At 26.4% G+C, this 22,415-nt stretch overlaps 1 protein-coding gene across 1 annotated transcript; it reads right to left on the bottom strand.

Annotated features, from left to right (window-relative positions):
- Positions 1 to 87: 87 nt before the first annotated feature.
- Positions 88 to 19,439, bottom strand: LOC105146347 (sodium/potassium-transporting ATPase subunit beta-2). The gene is made up of 7 exons (XM_011056532.2): positions 19,231 to 19,439; positions 14,076 to 14,603; positions 4,500 to 4,640; positions 3,786 to 3,905; positions 3,453 to 3,634; positions 3,005 to 3,284; positions 88 to 2,520 (listed from the first exon to the last, which is right to left on the bottom strand). The coding sequence occupies exons 2-7, from the start codon at positions 14,224 to 14,226 to the stop codon at positions 2,417 to 2,419; spliced, it is 978 nt and encodes a 325-aa protein (XP_011054834.1). The 5' UTR covers positions 14,227 to 14,603; positions 19,231 to 19,439; the 3' UTR covers positions 88 to 2,416.
- Between the last annotated feature and the right edge of the window lie 2,976 nt (positions 19,440 to 22,415).

Genomic DNA, 22,415 nt, shown 5'->3' with positions numbered 1-22,415 from the left:
AATTATAATTTTCGACTTTATATAATATATGCATTGTCCGCTGTATTGTATGGATTCCGAGAGAAAGCAAAAATTTATTAGCTGCCATTTCTTAAAAATATTTCCACGTGTAGATTTAATCGCAAATAAATCGCAATTACATAATAAAAAACAAATTAATATCTATAAATATCTTAATATCGATTAAATTAGTATTTATACCTTTTGTCATTAAAACTAAGCATTAAGCATAAGTCATAACGCTGACCTAACATTTTCTTTGAGTCAAGCCATTATATTTATTTCTATATATTTCAACTCTATGAACACTATTTCTCTCCTTTTCTTTAAAGAAAAGAAAATTATCTTATTTCTAAAATAATTTTTACAACACATATAAACAATATTTTAAAGTTGAAATTTAATTAAAATTTAATTAAAGAAATAAGAATAAAAAATGGGGTATATCAAAATTTTTACTTGTTTTGATTTATACTTTTTATATTATATTTTATTATTGAAAAACTGTTTTTTATTATATGCAATATAGGCATATGATATAGCATCAATTTATTGAATTACATAAAAATGTTTTAAGTCTGCATTTTATCAGATTTTGTAATATTTACAGATACTGTGATTAAATATTTGAAATATTATCGTGTTTGATATACTTGCCAAATTTGTTTTAAATTCCTTATTTGTAAAAAATATTTATACGATTACTATCTATTTCGCGATCCTTAATTTCTACTTGATAAAATTACTGACGCGTTCCAGTAAGGTAAAAAATATAATATTACCTGAGAACGTATTAATTTCTATAGTGTCATTTGAATATTAAAAAAGTCTTCAAAGTTGCTCGCCTGATTATAAAAAAAATCTATCCAGCTAATATTATATATATGTATATATGTATATGAGTATATTAAATAATTTCAAATGAGATTCTTTTATATGCTATTATGTTGGTCGGTTTTTATACGTATATGTATAAATTGCGCTTATGAGCAAAGGAAGGCACGCGTAAATAATTGTAATTCTTTAAGATTTGATTATTCTACTTTTTCATTTGTTCTCAATTTTCAATTGCACAAAGGCGAAATAAATTCGCGCTTATGAGCAAATGAAGGCACACATCCCTGGCGAAAATTCTTTTAGAATACTTTATATAATTTTTTAGAATTTTCATATCAGAATTCTGTATCAAAATTTTTTAAAATTCCTGTACGATTTCGAAATTTTTTAGACAGTTTGTCAGATATTTTATACAAAATACGAGAAATATTGAAGAAATCTACATTTTTTTCTAAAATTTTTATATATAATTCTGAAATATTCTAAGATTTTTTTATTCTTTAATTTTATTCTATAGTTAGAATTTCTGAAGAAAATTTATAAAATCTAAAAAAATTTAAGGCATTTTTCAGAAATTTTTATAAATTTAAAATGAATATGACAAGTTCTTAAACATATATTATGAGATATTATGAAAAATTTTTTCACCAGAGATAGAGGATTATAATTCTTTGAGATTCCATTGTTTCATTCTATCATTTCTTTCCAATTTTCATTGTAAAGAGGCATATTAAATTCATAAAAAAATTTCTTTCATCGGCAAATATGCAACCAATATCAACAAGAATAACGGCAATATATTATAAAATGTAATATATTAATAATATGTAATGTAATATATTATAAAATAATATATTACAGACACAAATTGTAGTCAAAATTAGCAATACTATAATAATATTTGGAATACAAATATTAATTTTATCAAGAAAAATAATTTTATGAATATCATAAATGTATAAAACTATTATATTCTTAGGATTCTTGAGAAATAAATAATTACTAATTTAATTGACAAACCTAAAATGACATATGACATGATCGTTTAATCATAAGAATAAAAAATCTTTTTTTGTATACGCGTGTTAAATACACTCTCTAAAAATTCTTTTTAAATAAATTTATGATTATAAATAAATTATAATTATAAATTTATGATTATAAATAAATTATTGAAACATTAAATCTAAAACAATAGATTTAATGTGAAAGAGAAAGATTTATTAAAAAGTGACTATCATATTTTCAATGATAGCCCTAATTCTTAATATTAACGTTCATCTTTTTAGTCATTATTCTCGCTGATATATCTTCATATGCAATCTCTCAAAATTTGTGATTTTCATAATCCACCATTTAAAGTTTCGGAAATGTCTATTGTAAGAACTGCTTTGTTTTGTACTCAATTAATGTCATTCAGACAATCAGGGCAACATGTCGTCAACTTCGAAAAAATATTTGCTCATATTTTTATTTGGAAGATGAAGGTGCCTAATGGCTTCCTCTAATGTCTCTCGAAAGACACTCGTGTTACTTTAAGAGACTTGCATAGGGTGCCGAAGGCAGTTTTTAAATTTCGTTAATCTATCATCAGCTCAAAATGGACCGCACCAATTTTGTCGTTACGACTGTGCTTAATATTTTTTGCCCACGCTTTGCATTCGACATTTATCAAAATTCCAGCTGAAAATGAAAGATGAATGTAATTTAGTTTGTGTTTTTTTATTTTTATTTTTTCATTACTCTAAATAATAAGTATACTTTAATATAATAATAATTGCTAAACTGAAACAAAATAGCAGTGATCTTATTATAAATAAATAAAATAAAATGAATTAAACACTCTATAGGAGCAACTCATTATTTTTAGTAACACATATCATAAAAATTTATTTTCTGATTTTTATTTTTAAATCAACAAAACTTTAAAGAAGATTTGAAAACGGATTTATATAAAGTGAATAATAGAGATGCAGCCATATATAATCTTCTTGCATTGTATGCTAGTAAAAATAATAGTTTTGTTCTTAATTAATACACAGTATAGTATTTAATTCATTTTATTATTAATTTACTTCATTTTGTTCATTATAAAATGATTATTTAATTTTAACTTCCCAAACATTTCAGCACCCTTATATTCATAATACGCACATATTATACTTACTTCGTGGTCTGACAAAGTGCACTGCAACTAGTGGGCTTAGGTAACCTTCAGAATTTTCATAAGGATAAAAATAACCAGGAAAACCGTGTCGTGGCAAATAATTAATTGGTCCAATATTCTCCTGATCAGCAGGATTTTCACCTTCGCAAGATACCCAGATTGTGTTGAGCTGTAAGGAATTATTCCCTTTCAGACTAGCGATGTGTTCTTTGAGATCAAGTGGCATCTTTTCTGGTAAATGTTCAGTATCGTTGTAAAAGTCTGGTCTCCAGCCATAAATCTGATAAACAAAGATACAAAAAATATTATATATTGATTTTCATCAAATGTATAATATTGATTTTAGTTGATATTGATTATTAAAGGTGTTTAAAAGTTAGTTATTGACAATAATATTTGCCAATAAGCATCTTGTTATACAGATTATTATATATTATGATGCACGTACTTTGTTCAGCTTAAGGAAAATGCAAGGAGCGGATTTATGGTAATTATATCTGTTCTCCTTAGTGCAAGGATACCAATTTTTTACATCAACATCACAAACTTTTCCAGGTGGCGGCGGCTGATTATAATCGCATTTGTTAATGTTAGCGCCAAGACCAAGAACAGACCCAGGGGTTATATAATCTGAAATAGTATACGAAAAATTATAATCGATAATTATATTTGGCAATTAAAAAATTAAATATAGAAATTAATTAGGAAAGAATAATGGAAGTATGCAAATGTAAGCATCCTGATTGATAGATAAATTTCTTTATTTATTATGAATAATTACCTTTTAAGAAATTTTGTAGTGAATCAACCCAGTGTTTGAAATTTTCGTTGTCGGTGCCTTTATACCAAATCAAAGTACTCTCCACATTCTCTGTCGGTGGCATTGGTCTAAATCCCAATCCTGTATATATAAAGCATAATTTCGTTTCCTTTAAGAATTGCAACATATTCCCATATTTTAATTTTTATATTTTATATTTTTTATGCTAATTTTATTATTTTATACTAAAAAATATAGATTACATAAATAATTCTATAAATAATTAAAAATAGTTACGACAGTTATTCAATATTTTAAAAAGTAGAGAGCTTAACCATTTATACATATCGATCTACTATTAATAAAAGATAATACACTAGTTTAATAAAAAAATTATTTTAAACCAAATATTTCTTATAAATTTTTGAATGTATATATAAATGTATTATAAATACTATACTACAAATCAAATTCCACACTATATCAGTATATCAGGTTTCCAAAATAATTAAGACTAATCAAAATTTCAAAATAATGTTAACCTTTTTTATTAAAAAATTTTAAATATCGTAAAAAATCATTTTTTGCACATTAAACCTCAATTATTTTGACAATCTGACACTATGCATTGGTGCAATTTAGCTTGCGCATTTTTACCATTTAAAAATTTATAAGAAATACCTTATCTTCAAAATAATTAAAAAAAAATGTTTTTTGTAAACTAGTGTAATTTACCTGGATTTGTTCCAATAATAGACCTTTCGAGTTGCCATCTCGGTATCCTTGGATCGAGTGTTTGAAAGAATCCCCAAAAACAAATGGCAACGAGCGCCGCCAGAACACCATAGAATATCAGGTAAAAAAGTCCAATTTTACCTATGTAGAATAAATGTAAATAATTAACAACGTATATGTAAATTAAATTAAAATAATTAAATTATAAGATAGGATAACTAAAACTGCATTCCGAACAGCATTAACTCTTTACTCGTTCGCAAAAAATATCGAAAACTTTCCATTAGAAGGCAATTTCGATCAACTTCCGATTAACTTAATCAGCAGATAATGCAATCGACAGAATCATTTAAAATAAAATTCTTGTTTATATAATTTGTCGGCCTTGATCTAATATTTTTGCATGTTAAACAATCAAAAATTAATAATTCTATGCATATTAATAAAACAGGTATTACTTGATGAGCTAATCATTGATTAAATTAATCGAAGTTTAGTGAAAGTCATTGTTACGAATCTTCGATATATATAAATATATGTGAAATATATGAATTAGAAATATATATATATAAATATATGTGAAGTCTTATTGTATTACGTTATTATATTTTAGTATGTTTACTTTCTCAAGTAAGTATTTTTCTAAGTATAAATATTAAACAACAAGTGTTAAATATATTTTCTTAAGGGATCATTTGAATTTTTAAGCACATATAGATAAAAAATATCTCAAATATGTAATACAATAGCTTTAATCAAAACATGCTGTGCGAAGTATTTGCAGTCGCATGTACAGAAAAGCTGATTCTCGTACGCAAGTACTTCCTATAATGTAGGTTAATTGTATTAACCGCGGATTCAATTCGTAGAGGAAGATCAAAGCGTCTGGTCAAACGGTGCAATTCAATTACGCGTTGACGCGTTTTACGACGTTGTTTTGTGGACATCTATCAAGTAGGGTTGCCCGTGATAAAGCTGTGTACACACATAAAGGAACACTATTGTATTCGATATTAAACGTAACACACTATTTTTTTAAGAATCTAAATATTTTTATTTTATGTATATGTTAGGATATATTGCATAAATATATTAGGTGTTGGAATTAATTCGTAGCGTTTTTAATGAAAGAATATTATTTACTTCACATGAGCATTAAAAAATACATTAATGAAAGTACTTCCCATCACTTGTAAAACGCTACGAATTAATTCCAACACCTAATATATTTATGCAATATATCCTAACATATACATAAAATAAAAATCATTAATTATTAATCGTGAATAACAACTGATATTTAAATTTGATATTTAAGCTTAATATTTATATAAACAACTAAATATTTGAACTTATCTATAATAAGTTTTTAAATAAGATAATTCATGCATTCCAGAGAAAAAATATTTCATATATAATTGTATATAATTATATAAAAAATTGACATATTTTGTATATATATATATACAATTATATATATAAATTATATATGTAAAATATATCCATTTTTGTATACAATTATATATATAAATTATATATGTAAAATATATCCATTTATATAACATTTTTTCCCGAATTTAAATTAAATTTTTATTATATTTATACATAAATATAACAATCTTAATTACATTTTTTTAATAAACTAATACACACTTATGTATAAACAAAAAACTTTTACCATTTACAATTTCTGATGAAATTGTAACTCTTTAAAACCGATTGATCAAACCATACCTCTGCATTTTTTTAAAGATATGAAAAAAAAAGTTAATTTAATGTATTTTTCAAGAAAAAAGTACATAAGAATTAAAAAACAATTTTACAAAAGAACATTTCAAAAGTTTAATACTGTGCAATTTTATATCCTTTATACTCATTTATCTTCTTTTTCTTTATCTATTTCAAATCAAAACTACAAATAAAGAATACAGATCGAATAAAATTTTAAAATAATTTTTTAATTATTTTTCAATTAGTCACTTTCTAGTAAACAGTAACTAACAGTAACATTGATATTATGTTACTGTTAGTTGGTGTTTGTTGGATTTTGATCATTTATATGAGAAAACTATACATTTTTAAACACTTTATTTTTAACATTTCTTTTTAATATCTAAATTAAAATATCATTTTATATAGCTCAAAATATAATAAAAAATCTATTTTTTTTTTTAAGAAAAGAATTGACAGATAGTCAATAAGATTGGAAACAAGATCGTTTGTTAAATACATTACTTTAAATACGAAACGCTTTAATACTACGGTCTGAATGTTAAGATGTTGAACTATTATATATATTCATATAAATGAATTAATTTCAGAAATGATAATTGCGTGCCGATATGATTGTCGGACTTTCAACGCAATCAATCTGAAATATTAATAATCCCATCAAATTTCCCAAATTTAAAAAACTGTAATAAACTTATTATAAAAAATATTGCCTCGACCGAGAATCAAATCCGGATCTCTTGCATTCATGCGAGAGAAAAGAATTGATATTTTGGTTATTTTCAAATATGTATATTCTTGAAACAAAGTTATTCCTAGAAAATAAGCTGCAAAGTATCGGTTAGTTCCTAGTTATAGAACTCGACTATTGAAAAGACGTCTTCGAGCTCTCTTCTAATGATAATAATGAAAAGTAGGAACTCAATGGTAGTCCATTTAATACTTCTTGACCTCGATTATAAAGCAAAATGTATTGCATTTATCCAAATAGACAAGGAAGCACATCTTTACATCTTTAGAAATCAAATATTTATAATTGTATATTTTTGTCTATTCTTAACAAAGAACTCTCTCTCAATACTAATTTATAAGATTCAGAAAATTCAAAAAAATAAGATAAATAAAATATTACGAAATTATGCTTCATATCTATTTAACTTTTACTCAGAAATACTAAATATTTTTTTTACATGACTATTAATTGTAACTTTCTTTATTTAATATTTTTGATTAAATATATAGAACAATACAATCTCCTACAATTTAATTATGTTTTGCAAAATAAAACATCTTCCGAAATCTTTTTCAACGAAATAAAATCTTTTACAATTCAATCATGTTAAAATAAAATAAAACTTATTTACGTAACTGACTTTATACTTCTTGAGAAGCTCATATTTCTTATATTTAAAAAGAAATGTTTATGAAACACAATTAGTCATAATCTGTACAATGATCATTATGTTAAGGTAGCAACGATGATCTTGTTTTGTTACGGCTGATTCGTAGTTCTCAGAAACTTGATAAGCAAAAATCTTATTCAGTAATTCAGCTTACATTACCATAATGCAATACGAGCCTCACAGAAATATTGGACCAAATTACACGTTGCTTAAACGCGATTAGTGAACGCAAAAAATCTCAGAAATATAAATTTTAATTGTGTTGCTATAATCTGGAAAAGAAAAACAATTCATAGATTTTTTGACGCATCAAATTCAAATTTGCGAAAATGTTTTAGCATATTACGCTTTCAAAAAAAAAAAATGTTTTTACCATCTTTAATAAAAATTCGTATCTAGTAAACCTAATGTGATAGAAACTTTGAAAAAGTCTTAAGGCTCCTGAGTCACCACAGCCATATTTAATCATGACGTCAAAGCGAGAAATGATATTTAATTAATTTTTATTACGTGCCATTTATAAATAAAAACAATTTGGATTTTATTACGTGCTATTTATAAATAAAAACAAAATGATGAGAATGCTTGCTTATCCCCCTTGACAGTCAGTAAATAATCATAAAAAGTGATAAAAGACACGTGTAAGTGAAAATTAGCTACGCATGCGCATTGAATAAATTACTTCATGTGCTTTTTATTACTTTTTACGGTTATTTACTGACTATGAGGAAGGATAAGCATAATTTTCATCCATTTTTACAAATGTTTTAAAGCAATTTCTTGTTTTATCCAAATTGTCTTTATTTATAAATGACACGTAATAAAAATTAATGTGTCATTTCGTTTTTGACGTCACGATTCAATATGGTTGTGATGACTACTCAGAAGCCTTAAATTAAAGTTGGAATGGTGTATTTAGAAATATGAACTTTTCACCGCAGACATCAAATCTTTAGCGCGTTTTATTTTAAAGATAAACATATATGTGTATAAGATGATATACGTTTATAGGATTGCATTAAACACAATTGCAGCAAATCACAATTATTTTTTTTCACACATTAAATCCTTAGTTAACATTTCTATTATATACAACAGTTTACTCTGAGCTTAAATATAATTCTATGTCACTCTATTCACGCTTACTCCTAAAATAAAGCGCTAAAAGTTCGATAATGCCTATGATAAATTTATATATAATTAAATAATATTTTTTAAGATGCAATTAATGTTTAAGCTTTTACTTTGAGCAAGTTTTCCAAGTCTTTAAATATATTAAGTTTTCTAACTACACAAATGTATTTAAAAATGATAAAAAATTATTTTTTTGCGAAATTTTAATAACATTTTCTTTCAAAAACTTTTAATGTGATAGAACATTTTCGCTTGTGGATTCAGATATAACGCGTCAAAAATTATAAAAAACAACTTTTATTTTCCAAACCATAAATTTTTGTATCTTTATATTAGCACTTATTTTTTCAAACTATTAAAAAATTGTTCCTTTCATACAAAGAAAAATAAGAAGCAATTATCTGAAACTTTTTGCATTTGTATAAAAAAAAGAAGGAATTATTTGTTATAGAAAAGAAGATAAGAAGTTTCCTATTTCTTAAGTCAAAGAACAATTATAGTCACTGGTTGCGCAATCGCATGAAACAAAAGAAATACAAGTCAACTTATGTTTAACGAAAGATTGCAAGACCTGACTTAACTTCAGCAATTCGTTTTCTATAGTTTTGATAACAATTTCCATAATTCGGGTTGTCTCAGGTGATTGTAACTGGACGAAAGACAACGGCACAGTCGCGTGGGTATACCCTTCGGAATGGCCCTAAGTTACGTAATGCTATAATACCGCCGTTTAAAGCCAATTGACCTCGTTATACACGTTTGCGCTAAAGGAAGTTTAACAATTGCCATTCAACCGGGCAAACCGTTGTATGCACCGCGAATCAAACACGCTCCATGCTTCCGTCTTTTTCTAGCATCGCTTCCATTTACCTTCCTCACTTATCGCGTTTTATAATGCTTCGGATATTAATATGGAGCTGCGTGAAAGATTCGAGTGGAAGATGATGCACACTTTGTACAGGATCCTATCTCATAACAAGTGTAAAATATTTTAACAAATCTATAGAAATCCCCCAGAAAGTTCCTTTATACTTTTTTAGAAAAGTAACACTTTAACGGTTTTTTTTCCAGTGTCTTAGAACAAGAAATTTTAAATAGCAGACTCGAAGAGGGATGAATAAAAGTATATAAGATTTTTTCGCTGTATGTCAAGGTTAATTATTAGGTGTTGGAATTAATTCGTAGCGTTTTACAAGTGATGGGAAGTACTTTCATTAATGTATTTTTTAATGCTCATGTGAAATAAATAACATTCTTTCATTAAAAAACGCTACGAATTAATTCCAACACCTAATATATTTCAAGGATATAAGTGATTCTTGATATATGTATTTTTCGAAGCTTAGTGTGACTGGCGTGAAACTTCAACCGTACACAGAGGCTTCTGAGCCAATTAAATCAAAACAATCTTGAATTAATACACAGTGTTGTGCATTTGAAAGTCTTCTCTTTATTGTAACAAGGAAATTGAACTGACCAGTCAGTTATCGATATTAGAAGAAGATATTAGAAGATAGATTGTAACATAATCAGACTATTATACTTGAATTTAATTAAAATTATATAATTTTTATATTATTATTATATATTATATTATTATATAATTGTTATATAACAAGTTTGGATAATAATATAATAATTATATTTATTATATAATAAATTTATAATATAATTACATATAATTATATATACTATATAATAATAAATTTTTATTTTAGAATACTTTAAGCATGTTTCGCGATATTTCGACAACACATATTAGAGCATTTTTCATTTTTGTGTACATTTAATTTGTATTAAATTTATGTTTCTTTCGTTTTCCGTCTCTAAATGTTTACATTTTCGTATCAAGATAGACATTCTAGCGAATAGGTTTAAACATTTGAATTTTTAAAAAATTACCATCATTCGAGGATATCACGTTAAACTGTAAGGACTCGTATATATACTTTATATAGGCGAGTGCGTAATAACCGTTAGGTTCGCCATCGCCATAGCGACAGCCGTAAACACACCCTGGGATATATAAAGACAGGGCAGTAACCACGTTCGGCATGATCGACACGGCGCCGCTAGACTAATTAATTGAAGCTCGCAAACAGTCTTCTTTACACGCGACGTAATGAATGTCTCTTTATCTTCCCTAGCTATTTCGGAAAGAGCTCGTCATGTTTCAGCCATTTAATAATTGTATCGTTTTTGAAATTCGAGACATCAATGTTGACCTTCATAATGGTATTTATTATTGATGGTCAATTTGTATGACGTGTCAAATAATAAATTTATTAGCATTAAAAATATATCATATATACATACATTAATTTTTCATAAATTTAAAATATTAATTTATTAATAATATTAATTCTATATTAATATTTAAATAATAAAAAAAATCTCTTGTTACAAATCCATGAATCTAAAAGTACATTTGTAATTATAACTAGATATTAATGATTACGTTTTAGTGAAGACATCATCATATATCTTGGGTCATTGACACTATCACGTGCTAAAAAACAAACATGCAGTAATTGCCGGTAAAATATACTGGCATTAATCGTTAACATGCCGTCATGACACATCATGTAACAACGAACGATGCATGTTAATACTTAATAGGTAGTGTACGATTAGTAAGCATGCTTTTTAGTTTTTTATTCTTTCAATATTTTATAAACTCAGACAATAAGAGAAAAAAATAATTACAGCTATTATGATATTTATCTATATTGCATTTCTATATGACCATATAAGTCATTTGTGCCGTAGTTTATAAACTTCAACAAGTAGATTTCATTGAAGAAATAATTTATATAGATACAAATCCATTGCAAAAATTGCACGTCCCTGTGTATTTCCTTTTATTCATCATTAATGTTGTAACATGCCTGAAATGCATAGATAATATTGCCAATTTCAACATTGTTAAAATAATAGTTGTTAAAATAACTAGAAATTGTAGTATGTAGAAAATAACACAAACAGAAATTTTCGTACAGAAAATTCATACAAAGACCTATTATTAGTTTATAACCTATCATTAGTTTATAAATCAAAGTATAATCTATTGTATCATTATTGTATAATATTATTATCTACTGAGGATATTTCTAAATTATAAATATAAAAAGTTTTGAAAAGTCTATTAATCCAAGATCAAATCTATGATTAAAGTAAAGTAAATAATTATTTTTTATATTTCATTATTGTAATTTTATATTTCTTATATATATAATTTATATAAATCACTTTACATTATTACAAGTTATCTGATATAATTAATTTTACATGTCATTATAGAGTATTCTTGGAACATGAGATCTTGAGTAATTTTCCGTAGTAGTTTTTTACGTATAAGTAAGAATTTTGCATATATATTATCTCACTCTCTTTTTTAGAATAATTCAAACGTTTTTTTTTTTAATAATGTATACGTACAGTACTTTGTAGTTTATTTAATTGTATACATATTCTAAAATATTTTCTACATTCGTGTACTAATTTTTAATTTACGTATATTTTTTCACCGGGTTTTTTAAAAATTATATTAATTATCATTAAAATGCCAAACTAATAACATTTCTGATCTGAAAATCAATTCTGGAATTAAAAAATTCTATCTATTTTGTAACTTTACCATAAAATCAAAAATACTAATAACTTTATGTTTAATTCTTTCAGTCATAATAGAAAAATATTTATTTAAAACTGACAAATATATAATTATTTTACCCTCAATTTTTTAAAATAGAAACAATTATAGTCTTGTTTAATGTAACACTTAATTTTAATGTGAGATATCATTAGCGCGCAGTGTCACTTATAACAGGCACATATCCTCATTTATTCAATTATTATCACAAGCTGACTCAACAAAGTAATGTTTAATGTGCAGCATACTCACAAGAATAATCTAAAAATGTTTTATTTCTTAAAAAAAAAAACGTAAAGCTAATAATTTATTTAGATGGTATCGTAATGAATTGAGCTAAATTTATATTTATGTATAATGCAAAATAAAATAATAAAATTTTAAATAATTATGTCAAAATTTAAAAAATGTTGAAAACGTTATAATATTTTAAATAATATTGTAAGAAAAGAATTTGTATAAATAAATATAAATCAATTAGTGGACAAGAATCAGCTGACTAAAGAAAATCGATTATTATATTAAACTTTACGTCAATTTTTATTTAAATCTAAATATTTAAATCATTGCTTACACCATTATGATTATATAGCATTTGTCTATTTAAAGTCTATAATTTGCTTAATTTTTAATTTTTAATATTAAATTTTTTAAAAGTTTTAATTTTTCAAAGATTTTACTCGTTTTTTTCTCTATTCATTGAACTCAAGAATTTTTTCACAAAAATTATAATGAAATCTCAATTAAAAACTATTTGAATGTATTCTAAACCTTGAAATTGACTCACAATTTTTTTCATATTGATTGAACTTTTTAAATGAGAATGTCAGTTGTTTAAACATTGCTCTGAGGATGAGTCACCCAAGGTGTGTTAAAAAACGAAAGAAAAAGGAGTGTCACGAAGTACATAAAATTATTTTTTTAATTAATTTTTATCTTTTATTTTTATATAGATACAAAAAAAGAAAGTGTATAATCATTTTTTTATTAAAAATAGTCAACTCTAGAAAACTCCAAGTTTGCTAAAATTAATTTTGCTAATTGATGTATTAATATTTAAAAATCTATAAAGAAAACCCGACTGACACGCCCTACATACATGTGTACTTCCTTTCAATAGTATTAGAAATGTTTGCGATAATTAGATATATGTATAGTACATAAAAAATATAACTTGTTTATTTTTTTTTATTTTCTACCAATACAAATGTTTCAAAAATATTCGTTGGAAAGGATGGAAAGCATCATAACGATTAGTATCGATACTTTCCCAGACAATAGAATAATGAAGTTGATTAAATAATTGGTGCGCAATCGGTCGAATAACAATGGCGAATTAAATCGACTTCTGTGTAAGAAAAAAAATTGCAAACTTCGAAATTTTTTAAACGTAACGTCAGCAGGCGGATCTTCTTCAGTGAGAGTGTGAAAATGTTCGAGACGCTTTAAAATTAAGTGACGCCGCGTTTTTCGCAGAAACGATGCCAGGTGTGTCTACTTGGAGAAAAAAAATCAAACAATATCGACAGGTATCCGATTTCGAGTTAGCGATAGTCGATACTCTGTTAAATCGCATCATAACTCCTATGATAGCTATCACATAATTTCTTCCATATCGCATGGAAGAAATCCTAAAGCTGGCAACACCGCGCTTACCCCAACTACTGGCAGTCCTGCCCATAAACGCGCCGGTCTCGCGATTGTATAGAAAGGTCTTCATAGACTGGCTGACCGACATGCTCGGTGGTTTTTCATACGGATTCATCAGCTCCATCCCGGTAACCATCTTCGGATCTTTGGCCACCATCTCGTCCCACCTGTTACAAGAATGATTCACAAAACGCGCGCACCCGCCCGCGGTACCTCGAACACACCGAGTTTCTCAAATTCGAAACACTCTGCACTCGAAAGTAGCTTGCCGAGCGAGCGTTCGCGCGTTGGGATTCGCTTTTCTCTTTCTCTTTCTTCGCTAATTCGAAACGCTCGACAATTCCAACTCGCAGGTTACTCCGACTCACAGGCGTCGCCAACAGTTCTTTCTTCGGCGCCACCAGGTTGACTAAACGCGCCCAAGCGCGCGACGACCTTCCTCCTTCTCTTTCGCTTCCTTCTCCCCTCCTAGCCTTTACAGACTGCCCCTCCTTGACCGCAGGTTCGGACCCAGTTCTCTGCGGGACCTAGGTGCTGCTAAGAACATGTTTACTAAGAGAACCCTCTTTAAAAAGGGAAAGAGGAATATTTAAACAAAATTCAATATTGATTGCAAGTTAAATTTTAATAGATAAACTTTCTTTGTAATTATTAATAAAACACGTGAACAATATTATATTATTATAATTATAAATCATATTTAATGTGAGATACACGTGAGTTGTTGTTATCTCACATGATGTGAGATGACAACAAAAATTATAACAAGTTATGAGATCATATTTTATTTTTAAAAATTGTACTTTTTTACCGAATATATTTTATGAATATTATCTGGTTTTCAAATAAAAAATTGTTTATGTTAGTTGAAAATTATATTTCATACTTGTTATTTTCATTTATTATTTTACATTTATTATTTTCACACTTCAAACAGTGGCATGTCCTTAATTTGAGATAAAATTTGAGAGGTATTGTAAAATTGGATGAAGAGTTAAAATTTAGAACAGTCTTTCTTATTTGGAACGATTGATCACTTTAGTGTACACAAATCGTTTTTTACAAAAACTTAACAAAATCTTTAAATAAACGCTTGCATCACTTAAAATTATTCTATTTTTAGATATAATAGTTTAATGAATAGAGAAGAGAGTAAGTGGCAAATAAAAAACTGGCGAGAAATATTAGAAATCTAGAGAAATACTAGAAATCTAGAAATTATAATACATTGCGGCATATAAATAATACCTAAAATAAAATATATGTAGCTTCTTCAATATAATTAAAATTATAATACATACAATTACTGTCGCAATTCCCATATGCTGCATTTGATACTATATCATGTTTTTAAAAGATAAACGAAAATATTTTAAAATAAATTTAAAATTATTCTTAAATTTATCACATTATGATTCAATTTTTAATAATTACATATTTAGAAATTTCAAAAATAATGATCTTGAACAAACCTTTTACAATAGTTATTATTTATTATTATAAGTTATTTCTACAAGACATACAGCATTTCGAACAATATTTTTGTACAAAATGAACTTATTAAAGGCTCTCAAAATTGAAAATTAATTAAAAATTGCAGCAAATGAGAGTACGGCGCAGAAATTGGTGCGCAAATTTTATATAAATTTTTTATAAATTAAATAAAAACTATATTTGACTTGCTTCACATCGAACGTTTCGGCCACACTGGTTTAACGATTCTGGCTTTTACATTGTTGACAACTTTATAACGTTTTGAATTTATTTTATAATTAATATATCTGACATTGGAAATTTTTTCATTTTTTAATTATCTTACTCTTGCCTGTAGATTTCTTTTTTTTTATATTATTACTAACTTAAAGAATCATGTTAAAATATTTTGAATTATAACTGAGCAGAAACTCTCACCTATTATGCGGAAGTGTTACAATCTCTTTGTGTTTCATTGAGGATGTGCCCGAAACATTCAATGTATGAAACAAGTTCAATATAATTTTTATTTATAAAAAATTTATATAAAATTTGCATATCAATTACTGTGCCGTACTTTCATGTGCCCTGATTTCTGATTAATTTTCAATATTTTTTAAAAATAATAGTAATAAAGACGTATAGGTGTTTTCTAATTATTTATTATAGATGAAATTTAATATTGGTTACGTTCTAAAATTCATTGCCAGCGCTAAAAATCTACAGTTTACGTTACTATACATTTTCAGCACTGGCAGTGAATTTTGAAACACAGTATTGTATTAATTTATGCGAAACTTATTTAAAAAATAATTCGTATGTAGGGACAATAATGCTACGTATGAAAGAGAGAGAGAGAGAGAGAGAGAGAGAGAGAGAGAGAATGGCATATTCTCTTTTCAAAATAATGAGCTTCAGACAATGATCTTTACCACTTTTAAATTATTCATGCTTATATTAATCAATGTTCGGGATATCCGTGTTCTAATCGCGTTTAAAAGTGACAATTGTTCATTTTCCTATAGATCTCAAGCACACCCTGTGCGGATACACCATAACGTAACATGCTGTTCCTTTTATGACGTGGCAGATCGCAGATGCAGGTGCGTACATGTTTTGTCAATGATGGTACGTTGACATTGTACATAGTAATACACACGTATTGTAATCAGTGATGTATTTCTTTTTCGCAGGACCCTTGGTTTCCGTACGCACAAATAAAATGCATATTCAACGTATTTCTATGCGCGCGTTGCATATTTATAACAAGTTTGATAATTTTAAAAACAGTGATTATATATATATATATATATATATATATATATATATATATATATATATACTTGTAAAATAAATATTAATTAAAATATAAAAATAAAAATAATTATTTATTTATTACATAAAATAATAACTATTTAATGTCAGCAATTTCCAATTACTACTCATATTTGTATTTATATCTATTATTAGAACATAACACACGTTGTGAAATAAATCTAAAGCTAATAAAAGAGAGACACGTAATAAAATTTGTTTTATTTTATTTTATGTGTGTTTAATTTTAATATAAAGAGTGTCCCGAAATTTGCAAATTAAAATATTATAAGAAAAAATAAGTAAAAATATTATCTATAAATTTTTAGCTTAGTTTTTGAGATATAAGGATTATGGGAAATTACAGATTATGTTTAGGCAGCTGTTTGTTCATGAATCGCGCACGTACAGTAAATTAGTGAACGCTGGTGAGCGTGCTTACTAATAATATTCACAGGTACATGACTATCTAAACGTAATCTTTATTATATAAAAAATTATTGCTTAAAATAAAAATTTGCAAATAACTTTTTTACTTAATTTTTTGAGAATTTTTTTGCTATAATATTTTCATGAATCTCGGGACACCATGTAATTAATTTTTATATACACACAATAAATGGTTAATCTTTTTTTTCCTCTAACATATTCTTCTCGAAATATTTTTATAAAATTTGGATATATGCTAATAGAGAAGATAAGGTAGTATTATGGCTAATATAGATCTAATCTCAAGAACAAAGTCACGATAACATCAAAATGACATTAAAATGAATTGGAAATGATTGAAAAATTACTTTTAATGATCATTTTGGAGTCATTTTAACATCATTTTGATATCATAATGACTTGTTGTTCTATTTAGGATATGGCTCCTCTTAATAACTCCGCTATTAAGTGGCGAATTTTAGCAATTACTTATGGAATTATTTGCTTAGCAGCTCGCTGTTTCAGTACGATGCTAATATACAATACACAATACCAATACACAATAGTTAGCATTTACTATAACATATTTTTTCAAATATTTTGAAACATTTTTAAAATATAGCATTTAATTTAGCTTTAGCATTTAATTACGCATATTTCCCCATTCTTCTTAAATTTAAATGTATTATCACATGAATATATGTCTGTTTAAATGTGTTCTTTGTTATTTAACATTTTATTCGGCTGTATACAGTTATGCAAAATAAAACAGTAGTATCACATTTTGCTAATGTGTGCTCTCTAAATGTATTGATTACTGACTATCCCTTTTTCGAAGTTTTCATATTAAAATATTTATTCCATAAATCGATTATAGCTCCACTACAATCTACATACAGTTTACATATCTACATACAGTTTATATGTATATTTTTAGTACTGAACAGTCTATATGCTGAAGGAGTTACATACATTTGCATAATTTGAATATATATACTCTTCTATATATATTTTACTTTTTTATTAATTTTGTAATTCTTGTTTTTTTTTAAGCCAAACCAATTTTTTAAATTTATTTTTGTTGAAGGCCATATTACTTCTGTTTCTTTTCGAGCGATTATACAATATCGCCATATTTTTTATAAATAACGTTCTAAGTAATAAATATTTCGTAACTTTGAATCTAGAACCGATTGAATAACATTTTGACAAATGTAATTGTTAAGTTTTAAATTCAAAAATTGATTATTAACCAAATTATTGTACAAAAGTAAATGGGATGCCATAATACCACCTTCTCCTCTAATAATTTGTCAAAAATAAATTATTCTGTAGTATAAACATATACTACAGGATAATTAATAAAATGTAATTTATTATGTAGCATACATAATAAAATTTTATTAAAGCTAATTGAATTTGATCGACCTTAATCCTTTTTCTCAAAGCGCTCGTTAAATATCACATTTTTTTTTATTTTGACGATTACAAGGCATTATAGTATACTTCAAAAGAAAACGCATTTAATTTGAAATACGGGGACATTCATATTAAAACTTATAGGGTTTGTTTATACTGTAAGTGTTTACAGTTCGGCTAATCGTAGTTGCAGTAATTGATTGGAGTAATCATCTAATTGGGAACTGAATAGATATCATTATTTCTTATATTAGATCTGTTTAATTATAAAATTTACATTCTTCATTTTTAATGCTTTCATTCAGTATCAATTCCAAATATATATAAACATTTTCCTTATTATATATATATATATATATATATATATATATATATATAAACATTACCCTTATTATAATATCATGCCAATCTCATTTTTAATTAAGAGAATAATTCATTTGGATAATATGTTTGATATTGTTTCTTTTATCTATTTTAATTCTATTTTCCGTAATAAAATAAATATATGGCATCAATATTTACGAACGATTTAGCTGTGCATTGTTATGATGTCTGCCCTTCATTTGATTTCCCATAGTTTATCCGACGCGATTCAGAAAACCACGAATACGATTTCCTCAACTGAACCGTCGAACAAATTGGGGGCTAAGGTCAGCTCACGTGTATGTGACCTTAGTAGCCGCCATGGCAGGCGTGTGCGCGGCTCGCAGCGACTGTTCGATTAGTGGTCCACTCCACTCCCTTGATCGCACCGGGACGAGCTAGGCGCGTGTAATGTGAGTCACACACAGAGACCGATCTGAATTGACCACATCCTGCCCATTTTGTCATGTGACATTAATGTCATTGCCGTCCTGACGGAGAATTTCGAGCGAAATAGACGGAAGAATCAGCGTCATACTTCTCGACACTTAAGTATCCCGACCTCGTACGGAAACGACTTGCTTCCGTGAAATGTGAGATTACACATTTATTAATTCAGACTGTTACAAGATTACTAGACCGATTTATTATTATCGCGCGAGCGGTTCTTTTTCTAGATAGCAAAATCCTTATTACAATTGTAGAAGATTTTACATAAAGTAATATTAAAAAAAAATAAATTAAATCTTCTGAAATGAGATATAATTTCCTTTTATTTCTGCTGTTATGTAATAAAATAAATTTGAACAATTCTGTAGATCCGATTTATTTTCCATAACACATTTCAAGTATAATGATGTCATTATACAATCATACCTATCGTGTGTCTTATTAGCCAATTGTGTTTAAATCTTTCGCCGTCTACAATAACACATCTGCATCTTGAAAAGAATGTCACATAGAATAGGAGTCAAAATGTAATCATCATCTAGATAATTTGAAGTATAAAGTGAAACAGATAGAACTTTTAAGCGTAGTAAATTTGCAATTTTTATAAACATTTTTGTGAGAATTTTGTAACAAAATTGTGGGATATTTTTACATATCATCAAAAAAAGAGGAGAATTTATGCTGTCGGGAGTTTTCGACTCTAAATTTCATTCTAAACTATTAGAAATGAATTCTATTATTATACGGAATCTATTGAAATCAAGTAATATTTATTAGCTTAAACGTATTTTAATACCTATTTATCTTGTATATTGCAAATTTCATAACTATTTTGAAAAACAATTATGTATTTTCTTCACATGAATTTATTTATCTCATTATTCTGAAAAATATTAAGAGAAGTATGACAGAAATAAGATATGTGATTATTAAGAAATTAATAGAGTTTACAAGATATTAATTTAATAGTTTATATTAAAATATACCAAAATAAAGAATACGATATCTTTGAAATTATTGATTTCTTTGTAATTTTACTTTTATGTACAGAATAATTAAAAGAATCATATTATGTAAAAATATCATACAACTTTATTTTAAAAAATATTTCAGATGAAAAAATCATATTGTCTAAAGGGGATGAACAATGGTGAAACTTAACTTTCAGTGTAAGCGATCAAAGTGATAAAAAAAGAAAATAACTTTTCTCAAATCATATTTAAAATTCGGAAAAAGTTTATTTAAAAAAAGGTTTATTAATCAAAATATCACATGAAAAAAAGAATAAAAAAAGAATAAAATAATTCGAATATATTGATTCTGTGATGCAAATATAAAGATAATAAGAATTCAAGAAACATAATAGACAACACGCATGTCCGAAACGAGACATAAAACGTCTCAAAAACATTTTAAAGAATATTTTAAAGACGTCTAAAAAACAACTTTAAGACATCTTATGTCTTGATTTTGTTATGATTTTTTGTTATCAGGGAAAGATATGTTTGTTCGTTAAAGATAGTTTTCCAACTGCATTCTCTACCTTAAATTATCGCAGAGGATTGGTACTTGTAACAGGATACATTTGATCAAACTGATAAAAGAGAACTAATGATACCTATATGACACAGGTAGCATCAATCACATAACGCCCAATACAACAACTTGTTAACAATTATCAGTCATCAAGGATGACAGTATATAATTACGGTAAATCTAGATATATCTAGATTATACAGTTACTTTAATCAACAACAACAAGGTTATATCGCAATATGTCTAAATAACGCTAGAATCTGCTTTAAAGTGCAGTCGTATGTAGGAGATCACTGTCTATATTACGAAAAAATAAACTTCTAATATTTAATATCAGCTGCATATGCAAGGATTATGATGTCCTTGACAAACTAGATGAATGCTTATTCTTAATAACGTGCACGAGTTTCAGTAGTCTTCTTCAGTGTTGCGCTTAGATGACTAAATAAAAATTATCTAAATAAAAATAAAATAAATCATACGTATCTAAGATTATCTAAGATTTATCTTATATAACGATGATTTGCTAATATTTTTAAGATAATAAAAATGGGGGTAGCTAATACATATTCTAATAATCTAAACAAAAAAAACATAAAAGAATTTCTTTATTTAGATAATTTTATCTAGATAACAGCAAACACTGCTCCTCTTAAATTTGTTGTTTTTCCTTTCAAGATTTGTTTTTTCTTTTTTTTTTTTAATTTTAATGCGTTCAAATATTTTCCTCGTACATGAACAGTTTTCAAAATGTGAAAGCAAATAGAATATGTTAGAAAGCGGAGTATAGAATATAAAATCGGATATAGATGATTAAAATAATATCTTAGAATTGTCTATAAAATTATCCTAAACAAATCTTAACTAATTACCCAGAGCGCAGGACATTTTATAGATGTCTATTTTATGTTCATTTTACGTCCGTATATCCATGAATATGAAATGAACATCGATCATTCGATTTGGACATCCACAGTACATGTACATAGGATGACTCATATTCAATGTAGTTCGAAGTTATACAAACGGACGTCCAATGGACGTCTGATCGACCAAAATTGAACGTGTATATACTAACGTTCATAGGACCTTCATTATATATTTTATATTTATGACATATATGCGCAATTATTTTATAAACAAAATTAAATCTTTTACTTTATTGTTAATAATGAACCTCAAAGATTACTATATAAATCTTTCACATCCAATATTTGATAACTAAATTATTAATTCTTAAGTATTAATATTAAATTATGAGACGTTACATATAATGTACTATATCGAATTTAATGAGCATTTAATTGTGTGTGTATATAAGATTATGCATTGATTGACATTTACAATACATAAAGTTATTAT

This window comes from Acromyrmex echinatior, chromosome 3 (genome assembly GCF_024713525.1).
Source record: "Acromyrmex echinatior isolate Ae372 chromosome 3, ASM2471352v2, whole genome shotgun sequence".
Classification (NCBI taxonomy): domain Eukaryota; kingdom Metazoa; phylum Arthropoda; class Insecta; order Hymenoptera; family Formicidae; genus Acromyrmex; species Acromyrmex echinatior.
This window is presented reverse-complemented; position numbering and strand designations above follow the sequence as displayed.

Excerpts from the sequence above, each read along its gene's own strand:
- LOC105146347 (XM_011056532.2), bottom strand. The coding sequence starts at position 14,226 with ATGGTGGCCAAAGATCCGAAGATGGTTACCGGGATGGAGCTGATGAAT. Across the intron at positions 3,906-4,499 it reads TATTATTGGAACAAATCCAG|GATTGGGATTTAGACCAATG; the intron begins GTAAATTACACT and ends TTATATATACAG. Across the intron at positions 3,635-3,785 it reads ACTACAAAATTTCTTAAAAG|ATTATATAACCCCTGGGTCT; the intron begins GTAATTATTCAT and ends ATACTATTTCAG.